This window comes from Myxocyprinus asiaticus, chromosome 39 (assembly GCF_019703515.2).
Source record: "Myxocyprinus asiaticus isolate MX2 ecotype Aquarium Trade chromosome 39, UBuf_Myxa_2, whole genome shotgun sequence".
Lineage (NCBI taxonomy): Eukaryota > Metazoa > Chordata > Actinopteri > Cypriniformes > Catostomidae > Myxocyprinus > Myxocyprinus asiaticus.
The window spans coordinates 13,974,761-14,001,919 of NC_059382.1; the positions used below are offsets into that span (position 1 = coordinate 13,974,761).

General features: G+C 38.0%; 1 protein-coding gene across 2 annotated transcripts; it reads right to left on the minus strand.

Moving 5' to 3' along the window:
* Window positions 1-1,809: 1,809 nt before the first annotated feature.
* LOC127430319 (CAP-Gly domain-containing linker protein 3-like) lies at window positions 1,810-26,573 on the minus strand. 2 transcript variants are annotated; one of them, XM_051680044.1, is made up of 14 exons: window positions 26,371-26,573; window positions 18,546-18,695; window positions 18,163-18,302; window positions 9,234-9,327; window positions 8,845-9,006; window positions 8,465-8,583; window positions 7,110-7,346; window positions 6,720-6,858; window positions 6,423-6,569; window positions 6,040-6,171; window positions 5,679-5,802; window positions 5,111-5,175; window positions 4,496-4,568; window positions 1,810-4,381 (listed from the first exon to the last, which is right to left on the minus strand). In XM_051680044.1, the coding sequence occupies exons 2-14, from the start codon at window positions 18,673-18,675 to the stop codon at window positions 4,324-4,326; spliced, it is 1,620 nt and encodes a 539-aa protein (XP_051536004.1). In that variant the 5' UTR covers window positions 18,676-18,695; window positions 26,371-26,573; the 3' UTR covers window positions 1,810-4,323. The 2 variants fall into 2 exon arrangements, with proteins under 2 accessions (XP_051536004.1, XP_051536005.1); XM_051680045.1 differs by having other exon boundaries at window positions 6,720-6,855; window positions 26,371-26,567.
* Between the last annotated feature and the right edge of the window lie 586 nt (window positions 26,574-27,159).

Below are 27,159 nucleotides of genomic sequence, written 5' to 3' on the forward strand. Positions count from 1 at the left end.
ACATCTTGTACCTATTACTATGAACTGACTTCTAACTTCTATTGAAGTGTGATCAATAAACATATTTTAGAGGAATAATCACAGGTGAATTCCAAGTGTTCAAAGGGTTTACGACTCTTCAAAGTGGATCTTCAAATGTGCATTTCCTTTGACCTCCTTAAAGGACTTCTACCTTCACAAAGAGGTGTTAACTGACCAATAATATATATATATATATATATATATATATATATATATATATATATATATATATATATATATATATATATATATATACATTATTACTCAGTTTAATCTTAGTTTTGAAGTTAAAATGAGAAAGGAGGTACAAATTCTTCTCTTTGGCTCATTGTCATTATTAAGAGAGAGGAGAGAGTTAAATCAGCGAAGAACATGGCAACTCAAAAATGCTCAAACTTCTCCATCTTTTACATTTTGGGTGACAGCGACAAACAGACACCAAAATCCCTTGCGGTGGATCATCCATCACTTTCACAGAATTTCTCAGGCCATTCGACCAAAGTGGACATTCTCTGCCAGGATGGCTCTAGAGGTCATGGTGACCATGCAGCTCTAATGATGAACTTTCCCTCATCATCCTGGGCAGGAATGTGCAGCTGCTGTGTTCCTGTAGCATATTATCAAACGGCCTTTAATTCCAAATATGCTGGTCAACAGTGGCCCTTCAGCATGTATGCACCAGGTATGATTTAATTAATTAATTAAACTTTTTTTTTTTTTTTTTTTTATGTACATCATTATTTATATTTATGTTATGTTTCACATTAGCTTCCACTAATGAAAAAAAAAAAAAAGATTTATACAGTTCAATTTCATATAAAAATTACAGCAAATTGAACTGCGTAAACTTTCATAAAAATATTAATAAAATAACTAAATATTTTAAGTTTTATTAATTTATTTTATTAAAGAATACACAATTCAATTCTATGGAATTTTGTTATGAAGTTGAAATGTGTAGGCTAATTCTTACTACGGGGGGGGGGGGAAGGTAGATGTAGGCGTGTGGTAATCAGGACTCGAGTCGGGTCTCGAGCTCCAAGCCCTCCGGTATATGGACAGCAAGCCAAATAAACAAATAAATAAGTTTACCTCTTCTATACAAGATCACATTAACATATGAACTACTGAATTTACTGTATGATAAAAGTTTTGTGTCTATAATTACTTTCATATTCCCTTTAGGTTGTGACAAACCTGAAAATCATTGCCACCAAACTGCGCCTCAGAGACAACGCAGTAGAGTACGGACAAAGGACAGCCAGACGCAGCAGCTCCATCGACTCTTCACGATGACAGACTACCCGACCATAGAGGTCCACGCAGAGTTAGCGAAAAGCACCGGCCTCAGTGAGGAGACTGTGCGGGTAAAATAGTGCCTTTTTAAACCTGTAACAGTGGTCTTTTAATTATTATAAATAATTTTATAATTGTTGTGTCCATCTGAAAATAAAATATCTAAAATCTGGTGTTCTTTTTATTTTAGGTGTGGTTCAAAATCGACGTGCACGAAGAAAAAGACAACTTGTCAACTTGCCCTGGCAAAAGCACGAAGCGCGTTCACGATCTTCTTCAGGAATCTGATTAAATTATGACGGAATTGTCAACACTGATTTTGTTCAAATTTTGAACAATGTTTTAAAAATACAGACACTTTTTTGTAAAGTTTTATAGTACGGATACATTTTATACTAACATTCATTCTCAGCGACAAATGTGAGTTTCATGTATTTTCCTTTCTAGAAAGCTTGCTAGATAGACAGATAAAAAAAAATAGGTCAAACTAAGTATAAACACTAAATGTTTATTAGTCATATATCCATAGTCAGGATAGCGTTTCACTTGTAGTAATTAATAAGCTGTTTCATGCTGATACACTATAGGAAAAAGAAACCCGCAAAAGTATACACAGCATGCAGTACAGTTACTGTATGTTGTCCATCAAATCCAGAACTGAATTCATGAATATCCATATTAATCCGATTTACAGAGTATTGTTAACATGAAAACACAAATCACAGAACGTTAAAAAAGTACATTGTGAAATTATTAAAATATATATTTTCTTGGACAAACAAATGACTAGAAGTCAACTATACCAATTACACAACTGGATAGAAATTGACAAAAAGCTTTGCTGAAAATGGCAGATGTTACAAACTTGAAACTTGAAAGTGGGGAGGGAGAGCCAGTCAATTTGAGATAATTACATACAAAATGATCAATTTACACACCTTTTTTACATACCTTTTTGTTTTCCTTTTGGCATCAAAAATGTAATGTGACGTGCTGAAATTAAGGTAAATCATATTCTTTTTTTAACATTGAGATATTGATGATTTGTATAACTTTAAGCAACATACTCTACAAGTCACAACAGGTTTTGTCAAAATGATAATGCACAAGTTTGTTGTGAGTTGAAATTTCATGTACTCCATTAGAAGAATACTATTCTAATCACTACTGTGTCAATGCTAAACCTACAGTATTACACAAATTCTGTAATTCTTCAATGACTAATGGCATGGTGGCTGAAGAAATCGAAAGCCATTCAGACCTGTTCAAGCAGTACATTTTAAATTTTGCAATTTGCTCTTTTTTTTTTCTTTTTTTTTTTTGCAGATCAGTGAAGTTCACCAAGTGTTCACAAGAAAGTTGTCAAGGAGAGCACATGAGGAAAGCATTGTTTTTTTTTTGTTTTTTTTATCTGTCCTTTACAAAATCTGCCCACTCCAGGATCATTTTAATGATTTTACCTAATATTGTTTGGTCCCAGATTGTCTATAAGGGGCAGACACTTTTTCTCATGCTGTGCTTCCATAGGTGGAAATAAAGTAGACAAAGTTCTATCCATATTCATATGCAAGTTGACAGAGTAAATATTGCTGTTTTTACTCACACACTTGATTACAATATAATAAGCACATACTTTTTCACGATCAGAATTTTAAAGAAGAGCATACACAAAACTGATCAATGTTTCAAATGAAAGATGGAGAGTGAGAAGGGATAGCTATTGAAGACTAGAGTGTTGTGAAGGACAACAATGCATAAAACTTGTCTGGCCTGTAACTTGTGACAAAAAGGTGCAAATGGTACTTCAATTTAAAGCACATAACAACAAAGCATATGAACTTGAATTCCCATATTTTGGTGAGAGAAATATGATTGTGGTTTAATTCTTTTAATTGTGTATAGAGAATTTAAAAGAATCCTTTAATTTTGTCTACCTAATTTTTTTATTACAGGTCAAGAATGTAGATTGTGCATGTAACTTTGACTTTGCCTATTCTCAAATGTGCATACCCTTTAGAAGTTGCATTATTAGCATGTTGGTCAAGTAGAAGCCTGTATCATGGTTCTAACAATAGGCCTATGTAATTTGGAGTAATTGATAATTTAGCCTTTAAGATAACATGTAGCTTACCTTTAGGCTCTGTGGTAGATTTTAATTAAATTACAAGTGATTAATTAGCTAATAATATCTAAAGCAGGCCTCTCATCTCATTTCAGAACAGTTTAAGCACTGTAAAGCGTGCCCATGCCTGCAAATGTCATGCAACATATTTTTTACTTTGATCTACACAATTTCATAAAGGTCATTGTGAATAAAGAAAACATTGTAAATCCCTGTTCTATTTGTCACATAGGCAGCATCAATATTTTCAGTAGTTTTTCAGTAAACACTGTAATGAAAAAATAATTTCTAAAAAAATGTTCACAAAACATTTAAGTCACCTACTAAAACTGAATAAATCCAAGGCATTTGAAGCTTAGGGACCTAGCCAAAGTTTGCTATAAAATATTGAAATTTAAGACAGTAGAGGTGCACAATACAGCAACAACAAGTTTCAAAACAAAATGAAACAAAAAGCACCTTAAATTAAAGCAACGAAGCCTAATAGCATGCTTGTTTGTAACATGTGTTAACTGAGTTAACAAGCTTGAATACTGCCAATAATCTATCCACAGTGTAAAACCCAAGCAGATACAGAGATATGAATGGCTTTTAGTGGGGATGATTTTCCCTTATTTAGATTTAATAAAAGATTGTTTATTTGTCTCTGTTTTAATAATCGGAATTCAGGACATTAGTTACTTCACAAGGCACTATTTTTTGCTATTGAATTGCTGTCAAAGGAGTGGGAGGAGGGGGTTTACAACCATGCCTCTGACAGCAGTCTGGGTAGTTCACAGAGAAAAGCACTTATGAATAATGGACATACACAGAAGGGGGTGAGATTTCATCTTGAGGAGGAACAGAAAGAAAGGGAAATAGAATTAAAGATGCAACCAGGGGATTTAGGACTGCATCTCTGCACGGAGCATCCAGGGAAACCAGCAACAGAACAGCAACCTACTGGAACACAGAAACACATAATAAATGTAAAATGCTGCTTGATGCTGCATTATATATTCATAGAGGTAGCTAAACGGATACGTCATTTGTGGGACACATGCTGGCCCAACATACCTGGATATGGAACTCTCAGACGTTATGTCTTTCGGAGATCGCACCGCATTAAAGTTACGCTTCGGCTGAGACACTGTAGAGAAAAGCACACAGAAAAACAATTACAACCATGGTTGCGTGTTGTCTTGCAATCTCAAAGCATCATGATGAAATGCGGGAGGATGTTGAATTGATGGCCAATTCAAGAACCACATTTTGATGTAAAAAATATTATGAATATTGTTTAGCTTCCTGATAGGCCTAATCATTATGCAAAAATGTGTTCCATTTGATTTTAACTGTAAACGCTGATAATTGTTAGGTTATAATAAATAGCTTTTGTCACAGAAACACTCTGGACATTCTGGACTTATGTATCCCAAAAATAAATGGTCAAATTCCACACAATCATACCATGTACTTACATTTTTTGAGTAGGCCTATATATGCCTAATGGAAATATATGGGGAAATCTATTAAAAAAATCTAATGATTTCCACTAAAATACGTATTATGGTTTATTGATTGTTTTTCTTGTATCTTAATGCAATCAAACAGATAAATGTAGAACTTAGGAAATAGCTCCCTGGCTGATGATAGGCACCAGACTAGCATGCTCCTTATTGTTATACTTACTAGTCACCTGGTGGACTTTCTTCACTAGTGTCCCATCCCCCTGGGGTTCTTTAGGCCCTCCGATTCTGCAAAATTACAAAGAAAACAAAATGTAAAAATATTGTTATACTTTTTGGAGAATTGCATTCTTCAGCCTCTAATCATGTCGTTAGTAATGCAACTTTGTTCAATGTTTACTTGCAAATATTTGGTTTGAAGTTACACTTGATTCAATTTTCCCTGCAGTTTTCGCACTTTTCTTTGGGAATTGTCTTCTCCTCTTCCACCAGATGGTTTTGCAAAGACTTCTTAAATTGTATTTTAACACCTAAGATTGTTCAGAAACTCTCTCATTTTCATTACACCAAGACAGAGTGAAACCTTTGCTGAAAGTGATTTTGCAATCCAAAAAGAGGAGGAAATCGAAGGCAATGTTCTGCTCATATGCTTTTTTGTTACAAACAGTGAAACAGTGACAAATTACACCTACAAAAGGCACCTACAACCTATATATAATAGAGCAGTGTCCTTATTTACTGTAATCCACATTGTGTCTCTGTGAATATGTTATTTTTTCAGGCAATTTTACCTCTGAACACGGGATGGTGGTGCAAAAACCCCATATTTGGGCAAACAGTGGAAGTAACGCACTCCAAATACACTGCCGTCATGCTTTCCAGTGGGCTGCTCCAACTCCACACCAAACCAATATCCTGATCGCATGAGTACACACACACACACACACACACACACACACACACATTAGAAACTTCAACAAACAGTTAAAAATGTGACATCAATACTAGTACTTTTATAAGCAATATTAAATTATTTATAAATGTCCCACATATTAAAATTTTGTAATATCATATTACATATTACAATTCTATCTCTAAATATTCTCATATCAGTATATTGCATCACTAGCTTAGACCTTTACATAAACATACCAGGAGCAAAGTCTGTCTTTCCAAAAAAGCGGACAATTCCTTGCTTTTGGCCGGCCACCAGCACCTGATCCCCAACTTCAACTGTGACTCCATCAGGATCAAAACCCCCAGTCAGAGACTTCTTTCTCTGAACTGGTTGAAAATCAAATGAAAAATGCAAAAACTCAGAAGACAATCTTTATGTGTTGAATAGAGGTTTGAATTATTCAAATCCAAGTAACGTGAATACTGTTGCAACCATTATTTTAAGTGGTCATACATAATCAGGAGTAAACCACAATTTGATTTCAAGCTGAGCTCTGAAGAAGCTGCGCACTGTTACTTCAGCAGGACAACATAGCAGAACTTCAGCATGATACATTTTTTTAGATGATAGCACTCACTCTTCTCACGATCGTTCTCTTTTTTCTCTTTCTTGATCATGCCGGTCATGTGAGACAAATCCATGCGAGGGGTTTTTGGGGTGGAGGTGACAAAAGAGGGGGTCTGTTCAACAACTTTGCTGATTTTTGACACAGGGGCGAAGATACCTGCAGAACAAATCAGTACATTTAATCTAAATGTACAAAAAACTGGATATTACATTAAAATACAGTGCTTTTTATGACAATAAAAAAGTTTTATTATGGCACATAGAATAAACTTACAAATCCTATAACACATGACATAATAAAACACACCTTGTTTTTGGGAGCAGATAAAATAGCGGATCCCACCCACACTCCCATCATTCTTGCCCTCGGGCTCGTCCAGTTCAATGCCCACCCACTGCCCACTGGCAAACTCAGTGGTGCCACAGAAACGGAGGGTGCCAGTCTGCTGGAGAGAAGCAGACTTTATCATGCTGGATGCATTCATTTATTTCAGCTGACAGGAACTCTATTTGGACTTAGTATACATTTGGAAGCCTATTTAAGCTGTGCATACTAAGCTTTTGATTATGTCCCTCTGAATGTATAAGATTGCTAGGTGTTGAGTATGTATACAATAGTCTTGCTAACAGTTAATTAAAAAAAAATTATGCTAAGGAAGCCAATATATAATGCATCAGTTAGGATTAACAACCTCACCTTAGTGTCGTCCAGCACCACACGGTCCCCAAGTTTGAGGCCCAGGGAGGAGAGCATGAGGTTGCCGGGGATGTTGTCATAGTTGGGCAGGGTTACACGGGGAAGGTTACAGCTGAGCGGCACTGCGTCCAACAGCAACTGCTTTAGCTCTTTGGCCACCATAGCAGCCTCTGCCTTATCCAGACTCATTTCCATGGGGTCAGGGACGACCTCGGCAGGTCCTTGACCTTTATCATTCTGTTGAATATGGAAAAAGTTTATGCTATTTGTGATAAACCAATTTATTACACAGCTCTCTGGAATACTCGATTCCGATTGGTCAATGGCGCCATCTAGCGGCCTGATATTTCTCAGTAACAACCGCACATCCACATATCAGACCGCTTATCCGGGCATTGCAAGCCATTGTTCCTGCTTCTCGGATCACTCTGCAATCACTACAAGCAAGCTAATAAAATAATTTCAACGCAAATCAATGTTTCATGTCCATTTATTTGTTTATTTGGCAAATAGTCTTGTAATAAGCTGGATAATGACGAGTCAGAAGGTCACAAATGTGAAAAGAACTCGCAAACCGAAGGTGGATTTCAGCTGTTCAGCAATTTCTTTCTTTTTACATAATTTCAATACAAATCAGTATTTTATGTCCATGTATTTATTTACATGGTTAATAACCGTGTAATAAGCTGGATAATGTACAGTCAGCCAGTTGTTTTTGCAAAATATAGCCCTTCAGGGTGATACAAGACAAGTCCTGATCACCCTGTCAAGGTTTATTTTGTGATAACAACCCGCAGACAGTACATTATCCTTTACATATAGGCCAGCATGTTTTTCACCATTTTCCATCACCTGTGTGCCATCACCATTTCATTTTAAATGGTACTGCAGTGTGACAAATTAATTTTTAAAATACAAATATTCCATGCAGTTTCTCAATTAATTTGAGGTTATAAAGCTGGATGCAAAATAATTACAAAAGAATTATAAATTCTGTTTAAAATAGTTTTTGATGGCATACAGCATGTCCCACCATATAACATGTCAGCTTCCCTTAATCCGTTTTGTGTATGTCTTTTTTTCTGTAATTAAATTGTACATATAAATATACAGTATATACCAGCCATCGACCCACTTCTCTCAAGGTAATGGCCATTTGAAAACCCTTATTTGTTGACCACTAATGTAACAGTAGTATTGTAAAATACTGTAGCAAAACCAACACATACAGTACCTCTAAAATTGAAACTGAGCTGAGTGGATCTGGGCAAAAGCCAATTTAGCTGATAAGTACAATGAAATGAAATGTTATTTTAAATCATCGGTTTTAAAAGTACAGTTTAAACCATCATTACTCTGACAGATGGGTTGGCTCCATGTTCCAGCAGACACTTGACAGCACCCAGGCAGAGGTTGGAGGCAGCGATGTGCAGTGCTGTGCCATGATAAAAATCACTACAGGTGGAGTTAAGCACTGTGTAGAGAGGAGAACTGATATGACAACAGATATATCACTGTATCTTTTTACATACAATGAAAGTGAGTGGTGACTGAGGGTAACATTCTGCCTAACATCTCCTTATATGTTCCACGGAAGTAAGTCATACGAGTTTGGAACAACATAAGGGTGAGTAAATGATGGCAGAAGTTTCATTTTTGGGTAAACCATTCCTTTAATACTTTTGAATGGAGCCACAATAAGGATAAAAACACTGTCTATGCATTTTTAAATCACCTTTAGGCTTGGAGGCTTTGAGCAAAACGCGGATCAGTTCTGGCACATCGAAGTAAGCTGCATAATGGAGAGCGTTCATGTTGGTCCAACGACTGCGCAGACTCACATCAGCACCCAGGGATATGAGCTGATTGGACAGCCGGAATGCTGCCTCGGGATCACCTAAGAGAAAAACAAATTGTTACTATAGCAACTGTCACATGCTTCAGGCATGTCACCATGACAGGCAAGAGTGAAATGAACAGCAATTTTGTGCTTTTAAAGGATAAAAATTTTAATGACCTCAATGTTGCAATTACAGAACAATTTCACATTTCTAGAGTAGATCTGGATTATGAGGCATGTCTGGGCAAAGATACAGCATTCCAATGGCTAACAGTGACACTCACCCACACCATGAGCTCCCGCTTTGCAGCAGTAGTGGAGAAGAGTCATATCCGTCAGGCCGTCGCGGTCATTGACATGGCAACCTCGCTTTAAAATCTAGAAAAAAAGTAAAATGTTTCAAAACATAAAATGAAAAAGGTAATTAATGTATGACTGACCAGTGTAAACTGAAATTAAAACAGAAACTAAACTAAAAAATAAAAATTATTAACTGAAATAAAAACTAACATATTTGGCAAATTCTTGCAAATGAACTACAGTATATCTTTCTTAATTTTACTATTTTTATTTTTTCTAAACAAATTCTAATAGTACTATTAATACATATATTATCTATTGATTTAAATTTGTTGCTTTGTTTGGGTAGAAACAGGGATATACTAACAGGTTCCCCAATTTGATACATTTCCATCTTCCTCCATTTCTCTTTAGATTCTGCATTCATCCAAATCAATATAGGTTGAATTTGGGCAGCCTTATAATAATTTATTAAATTTGGGAATTCTAGTCCTCCAAGCCTTTTTTACAACTTAAGAATTTTAAGACTAATTCTAGGTTTCCTATTATCCCAAACATAATTACAAAGTAGTTTATTCCATTGTCTAAAAACACTTTTTGATATACTAACTGGCAGTATTGTGGGTAACGCGTTACATAATCAGATTACCTTTTCAAGTAACGAGTAAAGTAATGCAATATTGTTTTTACATTTTAGACCATAATATCAGAGTTACTTTTTAAATAAAGTAATGCGTTGCTTTTGAACACCTCTACTTTCCCTGTATTGTGAGAAATCAGGAGTAAAATTGTGCAAACTTTGGGGAGGAGACGTAGGGCATGATGGGCACTGTAGTTCTATAGAGTGTGAGGCCAGAGACTATTTAGCAGAGACAAGTCACTACTATTTAAATGAATGTGAGAAACTGGAACACCCAACCAAGAAGCTCTAGCACCCAACAGTCAATTGATGTAGAAAGGATGTCCCGCCTTGCAGGTAAAAGAGGCAATCACCTTTTAGATACAGACATCGTCTGCCAATCAACTCACTAACGTGCATGCGCATTAGCTATACAAGCTGAGAAAATTGCGTGTTTTAGCGTAATATGAGGTCAACATTCGGTTGAGTGAAACGTGATTAATTTATGTGTTAATACACACTGTTTTAAAAAATCAGTAAACGCGTTTAGGCAGAGGGATTATAAGACTAGTCTTCCATTGGCCACGACATGATACAAAGGGTGAAATATTCGCTCAATTCACCGAGTTATGCAGCCGCACTGCTCCGTGTTACAGCTCCCTGTAACTGGGAGAAAAGCTGACTCTGGATCAATGGTTCTGAGCAAAGTTCTACATTGATTGTATACGCAGAGAAAATGTCTTAGTTTCTAAAAATATTCTACATTTTTGTTTTATGATAAACAAGTGGTTTGATTCATGAAACAATCCGTTTTTATTACATTTTGGTAGCATTAAAAACAATTCCTTAAAGTTGTATCAACATGTGCCTTTGAAGTTGTGGCATCTGTACGCACCGTGGATAACTCAAAACAAGCGTGCACTGAGATGACTTAAGTGAAAAATATTCATTTATTCATCAGACACATTCCTTGAACATGTTAGGCTGGCATTCCCCACTTAATTTTATCCTGACTTTTGAAAAACATCTTAAGTTGACTCTGGCATTGTAAATGGGCACAGCACATGATGACAGATATGACGCAGGTTCAAGTGTTGGACTTTGCTGCTTTAGGTAAGACAGTGGTTATTCTTCATTATTCATACTGGCTGCCATGTTGATGGAAAAACAAATCATGCATATTTATGTTATTGATTCTTTATTATAAATATGACGTGAAGACCTACTTTATAAATATCTGTTTGTTTACTATGTTGTTTTGACATGAGTGCTGTACAGTAGCTAGCATGACCTGTAATGTCTCTTGTATGCAATGCATGGCTTATTTGTATAGAATGCATACAGCAGCATAGCAGAAGATAAAGTGGCTGTGAGAAAACAGTAACACAAAAATAACGCAAAAGTAGCGTAATGCTTTACTCTCCATAAAAATTAACTTTTTAATTTACTTTTTTAAGGAGTAATGCAATATTCTAACGAGTTACTTTTAAAAGTAATGTTACCCAACACTGCTAACTGGAAGATTTTGACAAAGGAAATTAAACTTAGGGAGAATATTCATTTTTATAATCTCTATTTGTTTGGTAATCAATAGTAACCTATATTTATTTGAAATAGTTTTGAATGATATATAAATTTGTCAATTCAAATAAATATAAAAGCTTTTATATTTTAAATAAATTTAAGCTTTTCAAATAAATAAGCCTGTGTGTTCTTGTAGTGGGCCTATATGAATTCACTTATGCACTGATATACCAGCTTGTGGCAGGGCGGAGGGCGGGGCTGGGTCGTGATTCTACACACCCGGCCCCTAATCAGCCTGATTAGCCCGAGAGGGATAAAGGCCGACTGGAGACGGCAGTGCTACAGAGAGAGAGTTACGGACAGCTGTCCGACACCTGTTTGTGTGTGTCTTTTGGTTCAGTTTATTATTAAAACCTTTATTTATATTATCAAGCTGGTTCTCGCCTCCTCCTTTCCATTACCTTGTTACACTGGTGCCAAAACCCGAGAAGGAGGAGGGATGTGCCATAATAGAGTTCTCGCCGCTACCATCCACCCCAAAGGAGCAGCCATGGCCATCCGCCGGGGGACGGAGGAGCGCGGCCACCTGGAAGCGGAGGAACAGCCGCCGACCACGAGGGGAGGAGAGGCTCCCAACCAACCGCCTGGATCGGTTATCGCTGCCAGCGGCGGGGGAGACCCCTACCATCCACCAAAAACGCGGCGGGGTGTTCCATCCACCAGGGGCCGGAGGACTGCCTCCGATCCACCCGGGGAGGCAAGGCTGTCGTCCACTAGAGGGTGGAGTGGCCAAGGACCAGACTACGGCGTATCGGAGAACTGACAAGTAAATTATTATTTTTTTTTCTCTCTCTCTCTTCTCTCTCTCTCGCTGCCGCTCCGTGTTGGCCTTGTCCCTCCATGGCCATCCGCTGGGGACGGAGGAGCCCGGCCACCCAAAAGTGGAGGAACGGCCGCCGACCGTGAGGGGAGGAGGGGCTCCCAACAAATGGCCTGGAGCGGTTACTGCTGCCAGGGGTGGGGGAGACCCCTACCATCCACCGAAAACCTGGTGGGACGTTCCGTCTGCCAGGGGCCGGAGGACTGCCTCCGATCTGCCTGGGGAGGCGCGGCTGTCGTCCACTAGAGGGTGGAGGAGTGGCCGAGGACCAGACTAGGGCGTATCGGAGAACCGGCAAGTACATTTTTTTTCTCTCTCTCTCCTCTCTCTCTCCTGCTGCCACTCCGTGTTGGCCTTGTCTCTCTCTTTTTAAATGTTTTTGTTCATTTGGCACGATCGCCTTTACGGCGTGTAGGTGCCACATTTTTTTTTTGTTTCCCTCCCCTGGTCCCCTCCCCTGATCCAGCTAGAGGGGGATGACCTGCCGGCAGATGGGGGGGGGGGATGTACGTCATGCCGGGGGCTCCCCGGCCTGAGAGAACAGGGGAGGAATGTGGCAGGGTGGAGGGCGGGGCCGGGTTATGATTCTACACACCCGGCCCCTTATCAGGCTGATTGGCCCGAAAGGGATAAAGGCCAACTGGAGACGGCAGTGCGCCAGAGAGAGAGTTACGGACAGCTGTGTAAAAACGAGTCTTTTGAAATGCCCCACCCCAACTTCCGGTTTCAACAGGAAATCAGCACAAGAAAGAAAATTACATATGCCAAGCAATTTCTTGGGGTCTTATATTCCTCCACATGCGAAACTAAACCTAGTTCATCCAAAATGAGGCTGTCTGTTTCCAAAAAAAAAAAAAAAAAAATCCTGCTGTTTTACCAGGCCCAGTTGGGTCAGTTGTTGGCTGCAGTGAGAGCTGAGCCTCATGAGATCTGACAATGAAGCTGATTTAGGGAAGAACTCAAAGGAGAGATCAGGCAGATGAAAAAGGCTTATAATCCCTGCCTTCAATCCATGCAACTGCAGTACCTCTTGGGACACCCTTCCACAGTACCACACCTCCTTATTCATTATCCATTACTGCTATCCACTGTACAGTACATGCATCTTTATAGACCACAATCAAAAGTAATGTGAACATGGGGTTTCCAAGTCTTTAAAATGACATTTACATCACAAGCTATATCTTTTATCTGTTAACCCTAACACTAACACTAAAGGTTATGTGTGTGGGATATTGCCCCAAAACGTATTGGACACTTAAGCCATAACTGAAAATGTATCAATGTATTTGCTTTGTATAGCAAAATATCAAACCAAATGGCAGTTACTGTATTTCAGAGAGATATGGCACACTTTTCAACCAAAACACAACACAGCTAGAAGCTTGTTAGGTTTCAAATAATATAATAAAAATGTGTTAACTGTATAATCATACACAATAGATATATTGTTCAAGATTAGGGCAAAAAGTATTTGGATACTTTCTGGTTGTCAAACGTTAGTGGAACATGTCCAAAGTTTATGTGATGAACTACACTTGTGGTTACTTTGCTAGTTACTTTTGTGAACTTGGGGGGACTTCATACATCCACTAAAATCACATTGAGACCAGTTGGTTAAGTATTATGTTATCTAAAGCAATGAAATTCATCAATTGTTTTAAGTGTGAATTAAGGGGCCAAATGTTGCACTGAACATCAGGAGAGAGAGAAATCATGGACAGTAACAACGTTTCCATCCAAGGGTTTTTTTTGCGACAAAAGGTGTAGTGCATAATTTTTTTTACCAATATAGCTGATGGAAATGCAAATTATCTCTAAAATTTCACAAATGTCGACATAATATTTTTCTGTTTAACTCTAGCGCTTAAACTCTATGTCGATACTTCAAATGTTGCGAAAAACTGGTTTGGAAAATAATTTTGTTGAGAAAATTGGCATTAACGCAAAAATATAGAGTCACATGACAGAATTTAACCCAATCGTTAGCCTGTGTTAATCATGACGACAAGGTATACATCCTTGATAGCCAATTTATTGTATGTGAAGCATTACTCGCACTGTTATGGATTGGTTTTAACAGCATACCTGCACATGATGCTGCAAACACATCTGCGTCATGACACTTCCAGTGCCAACACAAATATCTCATATCATGCTCCTGTCATCGACAAGTGCACGGAGAACAAATGAATGGCCGCTCTTTGCGATTAATTTAATCACGGTAGCCATCCGTTTATTTATTTAAGTTGCTTTTCCACACCATTCAAAATAATAGACGGCAGTCATGGAATTAGCCCACAATACAAAAACATATCATTTCTGTGCACAAAGATAAAAATAAACACACAATACTAGGAGAAATGCATCAGTGTGCTTTTCTGGAACACTAACATAGCCCAGTTCTATTAAATTTTTGTTTAGCTTATTTTTGAAAAAATGCCAGAAAAATTCCCTGTACTAAATTAAATAAATTACCAAACGAATAAAGCATTCAATTAAAAAAATTAATTACCAAACGAAAAAATAATATTGTTAGGCCAATATAATTGCCTTTTCTTTACACAAACTTAAATTAGCCTTACCCTGTTTTGTAGACAAAAAAAGTCAGCTGAATGGCATTCTCAGAATGTTCTACACTTTTTTTTCAAGACTATAAACTATCAGAACTATTTGTCAAATGTTGAGTTCACTTTAAGAAAACTAGCTTTTGAACCTTTTAAAACTTTTAAATATTTTAAATCTAACCCTCTTTGCTTTTTCAGAAAATGTAAATTGCATTATGATACTAAAATACATTTTAGACAGTGGCAATTTCTCAGGGCCAGCAAAGCCTTCTCTGCTGGCCTATTATGCCAAATAAATAATTTACATCCTTTCATTCTCAATCACCTTTTTTGATGTATTTTCAATCGCTTTCCACTCTTAATTAATCTACAAACAAATAGAGAAAAACGAAACATTTATCCAGTCAGAATTTATTCCTTGATGCTTACAAGCAAAGTGTGACAACTATTTCACAATTCGCATGCCCGAAGCCCGAAGTCCGAAGTCCGAAGCCCGAAGCTGAAGCAGTACGTGAGTCTGAGCTCCACCCCCTCAGGCCTTCAGAATTTCCACAGAATCCCTCAACAGTGCAAATGAATGGGCAACTAAAGTTAGACTGTCAAGTTCATCAGCCAATGAAATTGATTTATTTGTTCTTGGTGGGTGAGATCTTTAGGATATGTCCCTGTCGAGGCATTCTAGCTGGCCTTGAGTGACGCAATCATGCTTTAAGTGATGTACCTAATTCTAGAGCGAAAAGCGTAAGATCAAGCTATCTGACGAGTCAGCTGTCATCATTGCTGGTATTGCCATAGAGAAAGAGATCCTTATGGATTTAAAAACATGAGCTGTTCTGCATGACTGTGTGATTGCTTAATTTATTAAACAGGAAGGGAGGGCTGAATTTCACTTCAAGCAAAGTGCTTTTTGCATTGTTATAGCAACATCAGGAGTTTTCTAAGTGTAAATTAGGCTGATTGAGCATTCAGTGTCAGTTTTGAAAAGTAGTGCTGCGTTCCATTCAACTCGGAAAGTCAGATTTTACAACTTCCTACTAGGAAAAGTGCAGTGGAATGCATCTTGAAGTCAGAATTACAACTTATAGGCTCGTGCAGAAATTCTCAACTCCGATTTCGCCGAGATGCAGGTGCATGATGTCACACAAACATGTCGACACTCAGGAAGATATACAAAGTAAGTGATAAACATTCACTTTATTAAGTAATATCGATAAATGAGTTCGTTTCCACACTACATGATATTAAAGCTTGTTTAACAAACGCCTGCAGAAACAGGTGTATAAAACTTTATAATCTCTTTTGATAATCGTACACCTGAAGCACAAATGCTAGCGCTGCATCATTGTTTATCAGTTGGGTTGCTAGGAGACATCTCTAATGAGAGTCAAACCCCTGCTAAGCTAACGGGAGCATTGCAGTTTTGTTTCCTTAAACGTCATCTTCCGAATATCGGGGAATGGAATGCATTTATGGTCGGAGATATCAAGTAGGAATATCTCACATCCAACTTGAATGGAATGCAGCATATCCGTGTACCCTGACGAAACAAAATTTATTGCAAGGAAAATTTAAATCGCAAATATTATTAGATCGATTTTTCCAGGTATTATAGACTTCCTTGGTAGATTCATATGAAAAATTATGATTTTTGAATGTCTGTTCGGGAGACGTTCAGTCAAGTTCTGGCTTTCGTGCGTGGACGTTGGACATTTTTAAAATGTCAATTGGTATTACTAGCTGCGACAATGTATGATGCCCAAAGTCATAGGATGTCTTATTCATTGTGAAACTGTGTTTTCTTAATGGCATGAATCACACTGAAGGCCTAGACTTTTAATGCATGGTCCGCCACTGATTTTAGATGACAATCAAGTTCAGTTGGTTGTTAAATGTTGCTGGACAAACATACAAGACATAATGCAGTTGTGATGGCAATACTTTAGATTAGATGATTGTTCAAAATAGCCTATTGAATATCAGGAATGTGTCATATGTAAACTCTGATATTACAACGTATACATTTTTCTTTAATAGCTGTGCACACAGCATATACACATCGATGGATGGTCCTTATACTAAGACCAAAAGTTTCCCCCTCTACTTTATACAGGTTGCCAGCTTGAACAGGGCCATGCTGATTCGCTTTCGTGTCGGAACCGGTGGCAACCTGCGATAGGAGCAACATCAGGACCAATGTTACAGTCCTGTCAGAAGGGTAACTCTTCCCTTTTGATTGCAATTCCTCATCTTCTGATTGCATTTATTTGTGAAATTAAAATGACAGTAAGCTGGCTGATTTCAATGAATTGTCTCAATACTCTCCCCATTTTACCAAGACTTTGGGGGGGGGAACATTTTAGAGACATCTTGGAGGTGAAAGGTACACAATTAGCGATATACACACATTTCTGTATGGAAACGGCTTAAGGGCAAATTTCTTTTGCGATAAACCAAAACGTATTTTACAAATTTGTTACTTTTTTAAGCAAGACGTCATCACGCACACCATTTAATCGATAAAAGGCCATTTGAATGGAAACAGGCAGAAGACAGCAAATTTCACAAACATTTTTTTACGCATTTTCACATTGTTGATAACAAAACAGCATGAAAAGTGGATGGAAACTAGACATATGACCCTTTTCAGGACAACATAACTAAAATGAAATCATATAAAATGAGAAACTGTAAATATAGCATGTCCAAACAGTACAATCCCCTTAGCCATCATAAATAATAATAATAGAAAAAAAGCTGCAAATGATTCACATCATTATTTCAGGATAATAGAGAAGATAGAGATTCCCAGCATAGATAGATCACAAATGTTAATAGAAAAGTTTATTAACATAATATAAGAGCAACTGTTAATGTGCAATCTTTCAGCAGGGCAAAGGAACACCTTGTTTTAACTTTCTGCCCTCTGCACTCACAGAATCTTTAAATTATTTCCTAAAAACGCTTCAGATGCTAAGTTGACAATATTTGCTCAAACCTGCATGAACCAGCTGACTTCTCTCCCAAAAAGTAAAGAGGACAAAGTCTACAACAAGTTTAAACATTCCACGTGGCATTTGAAACCAGACAATTTACCGATAGGTCATATTTCACAGAAATACGAGTAGGCAAAGGAAACTGAATACATCTCTCTATACATTCAACGTTAAGGACATTATTTATGGTTCACTATTTACTAGGTCAATGTCTTTATCCATTAAGTCTAAAACTCATTAATATAAACGTTCAACATTGCAAGAATCAGGACTGTCTATATCTCTGGACATTCCAGAGAAACGCTTAAAGTTATGGCAGGTTGTCCTCACCTCATTGCCTATGATATCGATCTTGTGCTGAACTTGTGGGACCCACTGGCGGACGATGGCGAATAGTTCTGGGATTGTGGTCAGAGGGTCAATCAGAATTTCCATACAGGCTGGGTCATTTGGGTCAAAGAAGGTGAACGCTGGAATAGAAGCAAGTAAAATGCAGGATGTATCAAATGGACAAAGAAGTTTTCAGACAGAAAGTAATAAAACGATGATGCTTTACCACTAGTCTGAGCAGTGAATTTGTAAAATTAGACAAAATCCATATTTCATTTTTATCATCATGTTTAATAACACATAGAACAGAATTTCCTCTTGTTCAATGTAACATATTTGTAAAAGGCAGAACCAAAGGTTGATCGGGCTGCTGAGAAACCCACCATAGTCCTTGGGCAGTGGAGCCTGTGCAGATGGATGCACGATGGGTTTCTTGCGGGGTTCATGAACAGGGCTGATGAACTCTGAGGCTGGTTTTGCCTCTTCCACCTCAGAAGTTTCCTCTTTAGTCATTCTGTTTAATGTGATTGGGCCTGGACATTAAAAATGTACATTGTTTAGACAAATATCCACTGCCACTTCAGAACTTCAGTATAAGATGCTGTCAAGTCATGCCATAGTACATGATCTTTTTAACTGGAGCCATGTTGAAGAGATGATTTGGTTTTAAAGAGATAGTTCACCCAAAAATGAAAATTCTGTCACCATTTACTCACTATGTTGTGCCTAAACTGTATGACGTCTTCTATGGAACACAAAAGCAGGCAGAATGACAGCTTCAATCACCATTCATTTTCACTGTATGGAAAAAGACGCGATGAAACTGAACTGTGATTGAGACTAACATAAAGCCTAATATCTCCATTAGTTTTCCATGGAGAAAAGAAAGTCATACTGCTTTGGAACAACATGAGGGTGAGTACATTTTGGGTGAACTATCCCTTTAAAGAAATAGTAGCGAGCCATTAAAATTCAGTTATCAAGTCTGTCCCAAAAGTTATGCAAGAGAAAAGAGTGACTATTTTGACAATACATCATAAACACTTGATAACTCATTTATCAAATGTTTCGGAATTAATCTGGAGTAATCTGTGACTATTCTTCCATTAAAACATGGGACACTAAAAGAATAACATCCCCTTTTGCACCCTCAGCACAGGTCAAAAACATCCACAAGGAATCTGCCTTTATTTTCTAATGTTACTCTTCCAACATCCTATTGCACGCATTCATTGCGATTAATGTGCATGGATCTCATCATTTAATGTAAACATCACAATGTCGATGACAGCCAAAAACAACATATTAAGAATAAGATGAGCTCTAAATAATCACCAAATGACACATAACTTAAAGTTACAACAAATACAAAAACAGCAGCATAAATAAATTTGGCAAATGGTATAGCTATAAAGTAAGTAAACGGCAAATCAAGTCAAATCCCTTTATTGTCACTCAACCACATACACAAGAGCAACAGTGGGTGAAAGTCTTGTGTGCAGTTCCAAGCAACATAGCAGTCATGACAGCGATACATGACAGTGAGACATATACCAATTTACAATAAACATCAGATTAACACAACACAATTTACATATCTAATATACACATAATTACACACAACACAATATACAAATAATAATATACAATGTACAGTATACAATACACACAATATAGAATACACATACAATATAGAATACACAGTATACAATAAAAATAGTATATATAAAATATACAGTAGGCTGTACTGACATTCAGGCTGTCAGTTTATAGTCAGTTGCCAGTGTGTTGTTAAGAGAGAATATAATTTATGACAGTCCAGTGTAAGATTAATAAAGTGTAGTGCTGAAGTATATTGATCGTGAGAGATCAAGTGTTCAGAAGTCTGATTGCTTGGGGGAAGAAGCTGTCATGAATTCGGCTGGTGCGGGTCCTGATGCTGCGATACTGCCTGCCTGATGGTAGCAGTGAGAGCAGCCCATGGCTCGGGTGGCTGAAGTCTGATGATCCTCTGAGATTTTTTCACACACCACCTGGTATATATGTCCTGGAGGGAGGGAAGCTCACCTCCGACGATGTGTCTGGCAGTTCGCACCACCCTTTGCAGGGCTTTGTGGTTGAGGGCAGTGCTGTTGCCATACCAGGCAGTGATGCAGCCAGTCAAGATGCTCTCTACAGTGCTGGTGTAGAACTGTGTGAGGATGTGGTGGTTCATTCCAAAATTCCTCAGCTGTCTCAGGAAGAAGAGGCACTGGTGAGCCTTCTTCACAATGGCCTCAGAGTGGACGGACAATGTGAGTTCTCAGTGATGTGGACACAGAGGAACTTGAAGCTACTGACTCTCTCCACTGGTGCTCCATTGATGGTGATGAGGCTGTGTTCTCTGTCTTTTCTCCTGAAGTCCACCACAAGCTCCTTGGTCTTGCTGACGTTGAGGGAGAGGTTGTGCTCCTGACACCAGCGTGTCAGAGTGTGCACTGCCTCTCTGTAGGCTGTTTCATCATTGTCAGTGATCAGACTTACCACCGTCATATCATCAGCAAACTTAATGATGGCATTAGAGCTATGTGTTGCCACACAGTCATGTGTGTATGTGTTTCTCATCAAGCCTGGAGGGCACTATGGTGTTGAATGCTGAGCTGTAGTCTACAAACAGCATTCTCATATATGTGTTCCTTTTTTCCAGATGGGAGAGAGTAGTGTGTAGTGTAGATGCAATGGCATCATCATTGGAGCGGTAGTTGCGGTAAGCAAACTGCAGTGGGTCCAGTGAGGTAGGCAGCACAGAGCAGATGTAATCTCTGATTAGTCTCTCAAAGCTTTTGCTGATGATGGGGGTCAGAGCAACAGGACGCCAGTCATTTAAGCAAGTGATTTTGGATTGCTTTGGTACAGGCACAGTGGTGGACGTTTTAAAGCATGTGGGGACTACAGACAAAGAGAGGGAAAGGTTGAAAATGTCCGTAAAAACACCAGCCAATTTGTTCACTCACGCTCTGATGACGCGGCCCGGAATGCCGTGGCTTTACGGATATTCACCTAACGGAAGGATCGGGTTACATCCGCTACAGAGACGGAGAGTGAACTAACCTCTGTAGCTTCGGCCGCGAGAGCTCTCTCCGCAAGTGCGGCGTAATTTCCCTCGAAACGAGCATAAAAAGTATTTAGCTCATCCGGGAGAGAGGCAGCGGTGTTCACGGCGGAGTTTTTATTCCCTTTGAAGTCCGTGATGACATTAATTCCCTGTCACATGCTTCTAGAGTCGGTGGTGTTGAACTGTCCTTCAATCTTGTCCTTGTACTGGCGTTTGGCTGCTCTGATAGTGTTGCGGAGGGCATAACTGGCTTGTTTATGCTCCTCCGCGTTCCTAGAATTAAAAGCGGAGGTCCGTGCATTAAGTGCCGCACGAACATCGCTATTAATCCATGGTTTCTGGTTGGGGTAGATCAGTATTGTTTTGGTCGGTACAACATCCTCTATGCACTTCCTGATGAAATACGTTACGCTATCAGCGTAGAGCTCGATGTCATAAATTTAGTTATACCGTAATGCATTACTGGGAACTCAATTGCCGCTTATTATTACAGTACTACTAGACACAGATCGCACACCTTGCTAATGCTCATGTTTGACAGAAACGCAAAAAAATAAGTCATGATAAATATTACTTTGTGGCTATTTGAGGTTTACTTTGTTTAAAGGATTGCAGAAACAGTGCTTGTCAAAGCATAGGGCTTGTCAAGTTTTTTAAAGAATAATCTGAGGAAGAAATTCAGACACTGTCATTGCAAAACACTCACACAGAGTGAAAATACAGTATAAGCAATTAATCTGCAAAATAATCCAAATTAGCATCTCTGCAAAGATCTGCTCTCTAAGAGGCATGTGTTTATACTTTGCATATATTTATATTTGTTTATTTTTATAATTTTTTTGAGGTATTGTGTTTATAGGCCCTATTTAAATGTGTAATTTTATTTAGATGTTATTTTCCCCAAATTGCTGTAGCTACCAGATTTTTTTGTTTTGTTTTTTGTTTTTACTTCTATTCACTTTTGCACATATTCTGGCCAATGTTTTGTTCCATTGATTGATTTTGCTGCTCTGAATAAACATTTACACATAGTTACGTGGGCAGTTGACATAAAATGTCAAGCATTGCCAGCGGTGTGACACTTTCTTCACCTAAAAGTGCATTTACTTATCTTGTATAGTATAATTATACTTGCAGATTCCATGACCACATATTAATTGAGACAATAGTTTATTTCTACTTTGAAAGTTGATTATAATGGTGAAAAACTTAAAACTGTGATGTAGAGCTTATTTGTTTAGTGCTTTCTCTTAAAAATAATCCACTCATTATGTTTGCAGTGGTTTTATGGATGTTTTAATGTTATGACAATTTTCACACATGGGCCCACGAGTCAGCCTTGCATGTCATGATCCTTTACTCCACAGATGTCCCTCCCTGTGGGCTCTAAGTTTAGTATGTTTAGTCTGACGGAGCGGAGTGAGTCACAGCTTCCAGCACTGTCGGCCTGAACAGAGGAAAGACCAGGCCTTACACAACCCACTACCCCATCTTACTAAAGAACCATGCTGAATTAAAGTAACTGTAAATTACACTGATATCTTTGACAATCATAGCTGTTATCCTGCTGCAATTCAGATGTAAATATCAGCAATAAAAATAACATTCAGAGACAAGTCTCAAGTAAATGGACGAACACATGCTTCCAGAACCATGCAAAGTGCCTTTTGAATTACCATTTAAGATATGTTACTAACTTATATCCTTTTTACATATTTATTTATGAAATACCTGCAATGTACTGTATGTAATTAAGAGGAATTTTGCAACTAGATCACATCTGAAGACTAGAGGTACTTGTTATTTAGAAATTGTTATTTATTCCAGTTCTATTCTATTCAACGGGATCCATCACAATCCCCATTTTAGGAGATGTTTGGTTACTCAGTATTTGATATTGTTAAGCAATGCCAGTGTCTCTGTAAAGATTTTTTTGTTTCTTTTTAGGAGAGAAATTATCAAAGTAAAAATAAGCATACAATAGTACTCACTCTTTCTAATCATGCACAACACATTCATCAAATGGATCTACACTGCTTCTGGAATATGATATAAGACCTCAGATTAGCCGTCAGTGGTACTGCAAGCTTGCAATGTCCTTCTTTTTTTGTCTGTGGAAGACTTTGGTGGTGCTTATGCACTAAAATGATGTAAGTCCAAGTATGGATTAAGACCTGAGAGGCCCATGGGCCGGTACACCGTGGAGGCCCCCCATAACGTTATTACATTCACCTTTATGCGCTACAGGACGCTTGTTAGATTTGGTTGGATTTTTCAAATAGATGGAAGAAAAGTTTGTAGCAATGTCTGACACGGCCAATTATGTACTTTTTAATTATGAACTGATTCAAAATCATGCGTTATTATTAAGGATGTGCACAGTAATTAAATATCAAAATCATTATTTGGTTATTCTGCACCTGTATAGAGTTCTTCAGCCCGATATGAGTCCGACGGTACCCAACAAACCTACAGGTTTTGGGCCAGGTTCAGGTCAGTTTTTCAAGTAAGCTATATAGCGAATCACGGGCTGTTCACACGTGCGTCTGAGCTGTTTTTAAATAGTTTTTCTACGTAAACACACACTGGACGGACGTCTTTGGTCAATGAGCCGCACCACAACTCAGGACCGTGGCATATTTTTGACACAGAAATAAGTTTTAAAGAACTTTAACATTTATAAACGCATCTCGAGACACCTGTGCACTGTTTCACCACTTGTTGCACTTCATCAAGCTTTTTCAGCGCTGGTGTCACAAATCAACATTCTGATGAATTTCAAGTTGCAAAGAGGAATGTGACTGTTACACATTATTCCAGATTGTTTTTCACCTGGCAAAATTTCAGCACTTGTTAAACAGTGAGCCAATGTCCCCCCGCCCCCCCTTTTGCTCTGGTGTGCAGACAATAATTACACAAGTTAAATGCAGAATCATTTAAAAATCAGATCATCCCGTAGAAGTCCTTTGGGTTTAGAGGCCCTTGGGCAACGACCCAATTGGCCGGTGGTTAATCTTTCCCTGTGTAAATCAATCACACCCATTGACCTTAGCAAGAGATTTTCCATTCTTGCAATGGAAACTGGCAAGTTCCTTCCATCAGATCTGAAATAATTTTGAAAATTACATCCATAACAGCATAATTTCTCAGTGTGCATAACTACTGCAATGTTAAGATTCAAAGATCAAAGCTTTCTCAATTTCTTAATTTAAAAATACAATATACTGTAGATAAAAAAATATATATATTCAACTAAAATTGGGTAAATACCTGAAAATTGTTTTTGTTTGAAGAGTCCCTTATACAAAACCTCCAAGCACAACTAATGACACTCGATTGGTACTTTTATTCACCAAAGTGGCATTCAACTGATCACAATGTATAGTCAGGACATTAATAATGTGAAAAACTACTATTACAATTTGAAAACAATTTCAGAACTTCTTAAACTAATTTAAAGAGTTCTCATCAAAAAATCCTCCATGTGCAACAATGACAGCTTTGCAGATTCTTGCCATTCTAGCTGTCAGTTTCTCCATATACTCAGGTGACATTTCACCCCATGCTTCCTGTAGCACTTGCCTTGTCTGGCACTTCTCACGCACCTTACAGTCTAGCTGATCCCACAAAAGCTCAATGGGGTTAAGATCCATAACACTCTTTTCCAATTATCTGTTGCCAATGTCTGTGTTTCTTTGCCCACTCTAACCTTTTCTTTTTGTTTTTCTGTTTCAAAAGTGGCTTTTTCTTTGCAATTCTTCCCATAAGGCCTGCACCCCTGACTCTTTTCTTTACTCTTGCACATGAAACTGGTGTTGAGCGGGTAGAATTCAATGAAGCTGTCAGGTGAGGACATGTGAGGCATCTATTTCTCAAACTAGAAACTCTGATGTACTTATCCTCTTGTTTAGTTGTACCTCTGGCCTTCCACATCTCTTTCTGTCCTTGTTAGAGCCAGTTGTCCTTTGTCTTTGAAGACTGTAGTGTACACCTTTGTATGAAATCTTCAGTTTTTTTGGAAATTTCAAGCATTGTATAGCCTTCATTCCTCAAAACAATGATTGACTGACGAGGTTCTGGAGAAAGCTGTTTCTTTTTTGCCATTTTTGAGCTAATATTGACCTTAAGACAAGCCAGTCTATTGCATACTGTGGCAACTCAAAAACAAACACAAAGACAATGTTAAGATTAATTTAACCAAATAGCTTTCAACTGTGTTTAATATAATGGCAAGTGATTTTCTAGTACCAAATGTGCAATTTAGCATGATTACTCAAGGATAAGGTGTTGGAGTGATGGCTGCTGGAAATGGGGCCTGTCTAGATTTTATCAAAAATGTATTTTTTCAAATAGTGATGGTGCTGGTTTTTTACATCAGTAATGTCCTGACTATACTTTGTGATCACTCGAATGCCACTTTGTTGAATTAAAGTACCAATTTCCTTCCGAAACAGCAAAATCTGTAAATTTTTCCAAACTTCTGGCTGCCAGTATATATATATATATATATATATATATATATATATATATATATATATATATATACTGTATATGCCTATATTTAATTTGTTAAACTAATAATCAACAAAATAAAGACTGTTCACTCATTTATTCAAATGCTGTCATCAATCACCCCATGAATTAAATACAGGTTGGTCTATATGATAAAAAGCTTTAGAATCATTACACAAATGCCTCAAAAGATATTTAAGTCTCATCGCTGGATATTGTTTTTAGGATATTCTAATCTACAATAATCCACCAAAAAGGGGTGTATTCAGAAATGGATCACTGACAAATGCAATGTGCACAGTATTACTGATAAAAAATAAAAAATAAAAAAAAATCAAATCGATATTGATAAACCATAATAAACTAAAAGCGGTATCTCGCGACAAAACATACAGACGCAGTTCCACTACTAGACTACTAGTTAATCACGTTTTCTTTAAAGCATTTTAGTCTTTTTTTCCGTGTCAACAAGAAAACATGAACGCTCAATCACGCAGCACATAAAAAACGATCAGGCTACGGTTCACACGCTGAAAAACACGATTGATATTTACATCCCGTTAATAATCTTTATTGACACAGCAATATAATATACGTCTCACCTGAAAACAAGCCAAAATCGTGATTTCCTGTCCCTCTTCTTTCGGTCGTTGTTGTCAGCGTCGTGTTGGGAGAAATGTGATGGAGTATGGAGGGATGCTGCGCCTAGTCCTTTTCTCTCTGCCAGCGTCACGGATCTGACTCACGCCTGGACCATTCTCCTCCAAGCTCCATTCACATCTCTCAACCAAACTTGACCTTCATTCTAGAATTTGAATAATAGGGTTCAAAACAGTGTTACTATGAATGCAAACTTTAATACAGTGAAAAAGACACTCTATTAGCATAACACACACAACACACACACACACACACACACACACACACACACACACACACACACACACACACACACATCACACTTTCACCTTTTGCTGACCCTTTATGCTTCGCAGAGCTAATGTGTGCTTCTAAATCACTTGCACCTTTATTTGCAACTGACACATAAGTGCCAGCTTTACATGTCATACATTCTGCTTCCTACGGATCTCGTCCTGGACGAAAGCATGGGAATTTTTTGTGCAAATCTTCTGTAAATTTGCACTTTCGTTTGGGCATTGTTTCCACTCAGCTGTCATTTGCTGCTACTGAAGCAACTGTTTCGCGCGTTCGCGGAGAGATTGACAGGCAGGAATTTGACCAATAGTTGCTGCAAGCATCTTATAATCGACCAATTGGTGTGCGAGAAGGCGGGACTTACAAAGGGGGGTTAAAGCAATGCAAATATGCGCGCACACACAATGAAGTATTAGACCAGATGTACATCATATGCAACTAAAGCAGAATCCTGG

Bases quoted from the DNA above. Each gene is read 5' to 3' on its own strand.
- LOC127430319 (XM_051680044.1), bottom strand. From the start codon at position 18,675: ATGACTAAAGAGGAAACTTCTGAGGTGGAAGAGGCAAAACCAGCCTCA. The intron at 7,347-8,464 runs GTAATGATGGTT...CATATTCAACAG, and splicing joins GAGCCAACCCATCTGTCAGA to AATGATAAAGGTCAAGGACC. The intron at 5,803-6,039 runs GTATGTTTATGT...TCATGCGATCAG, and splicing joins AAAGACAGACTTTGCTCCTG to GATATTGGTTTGGTGTGGAG.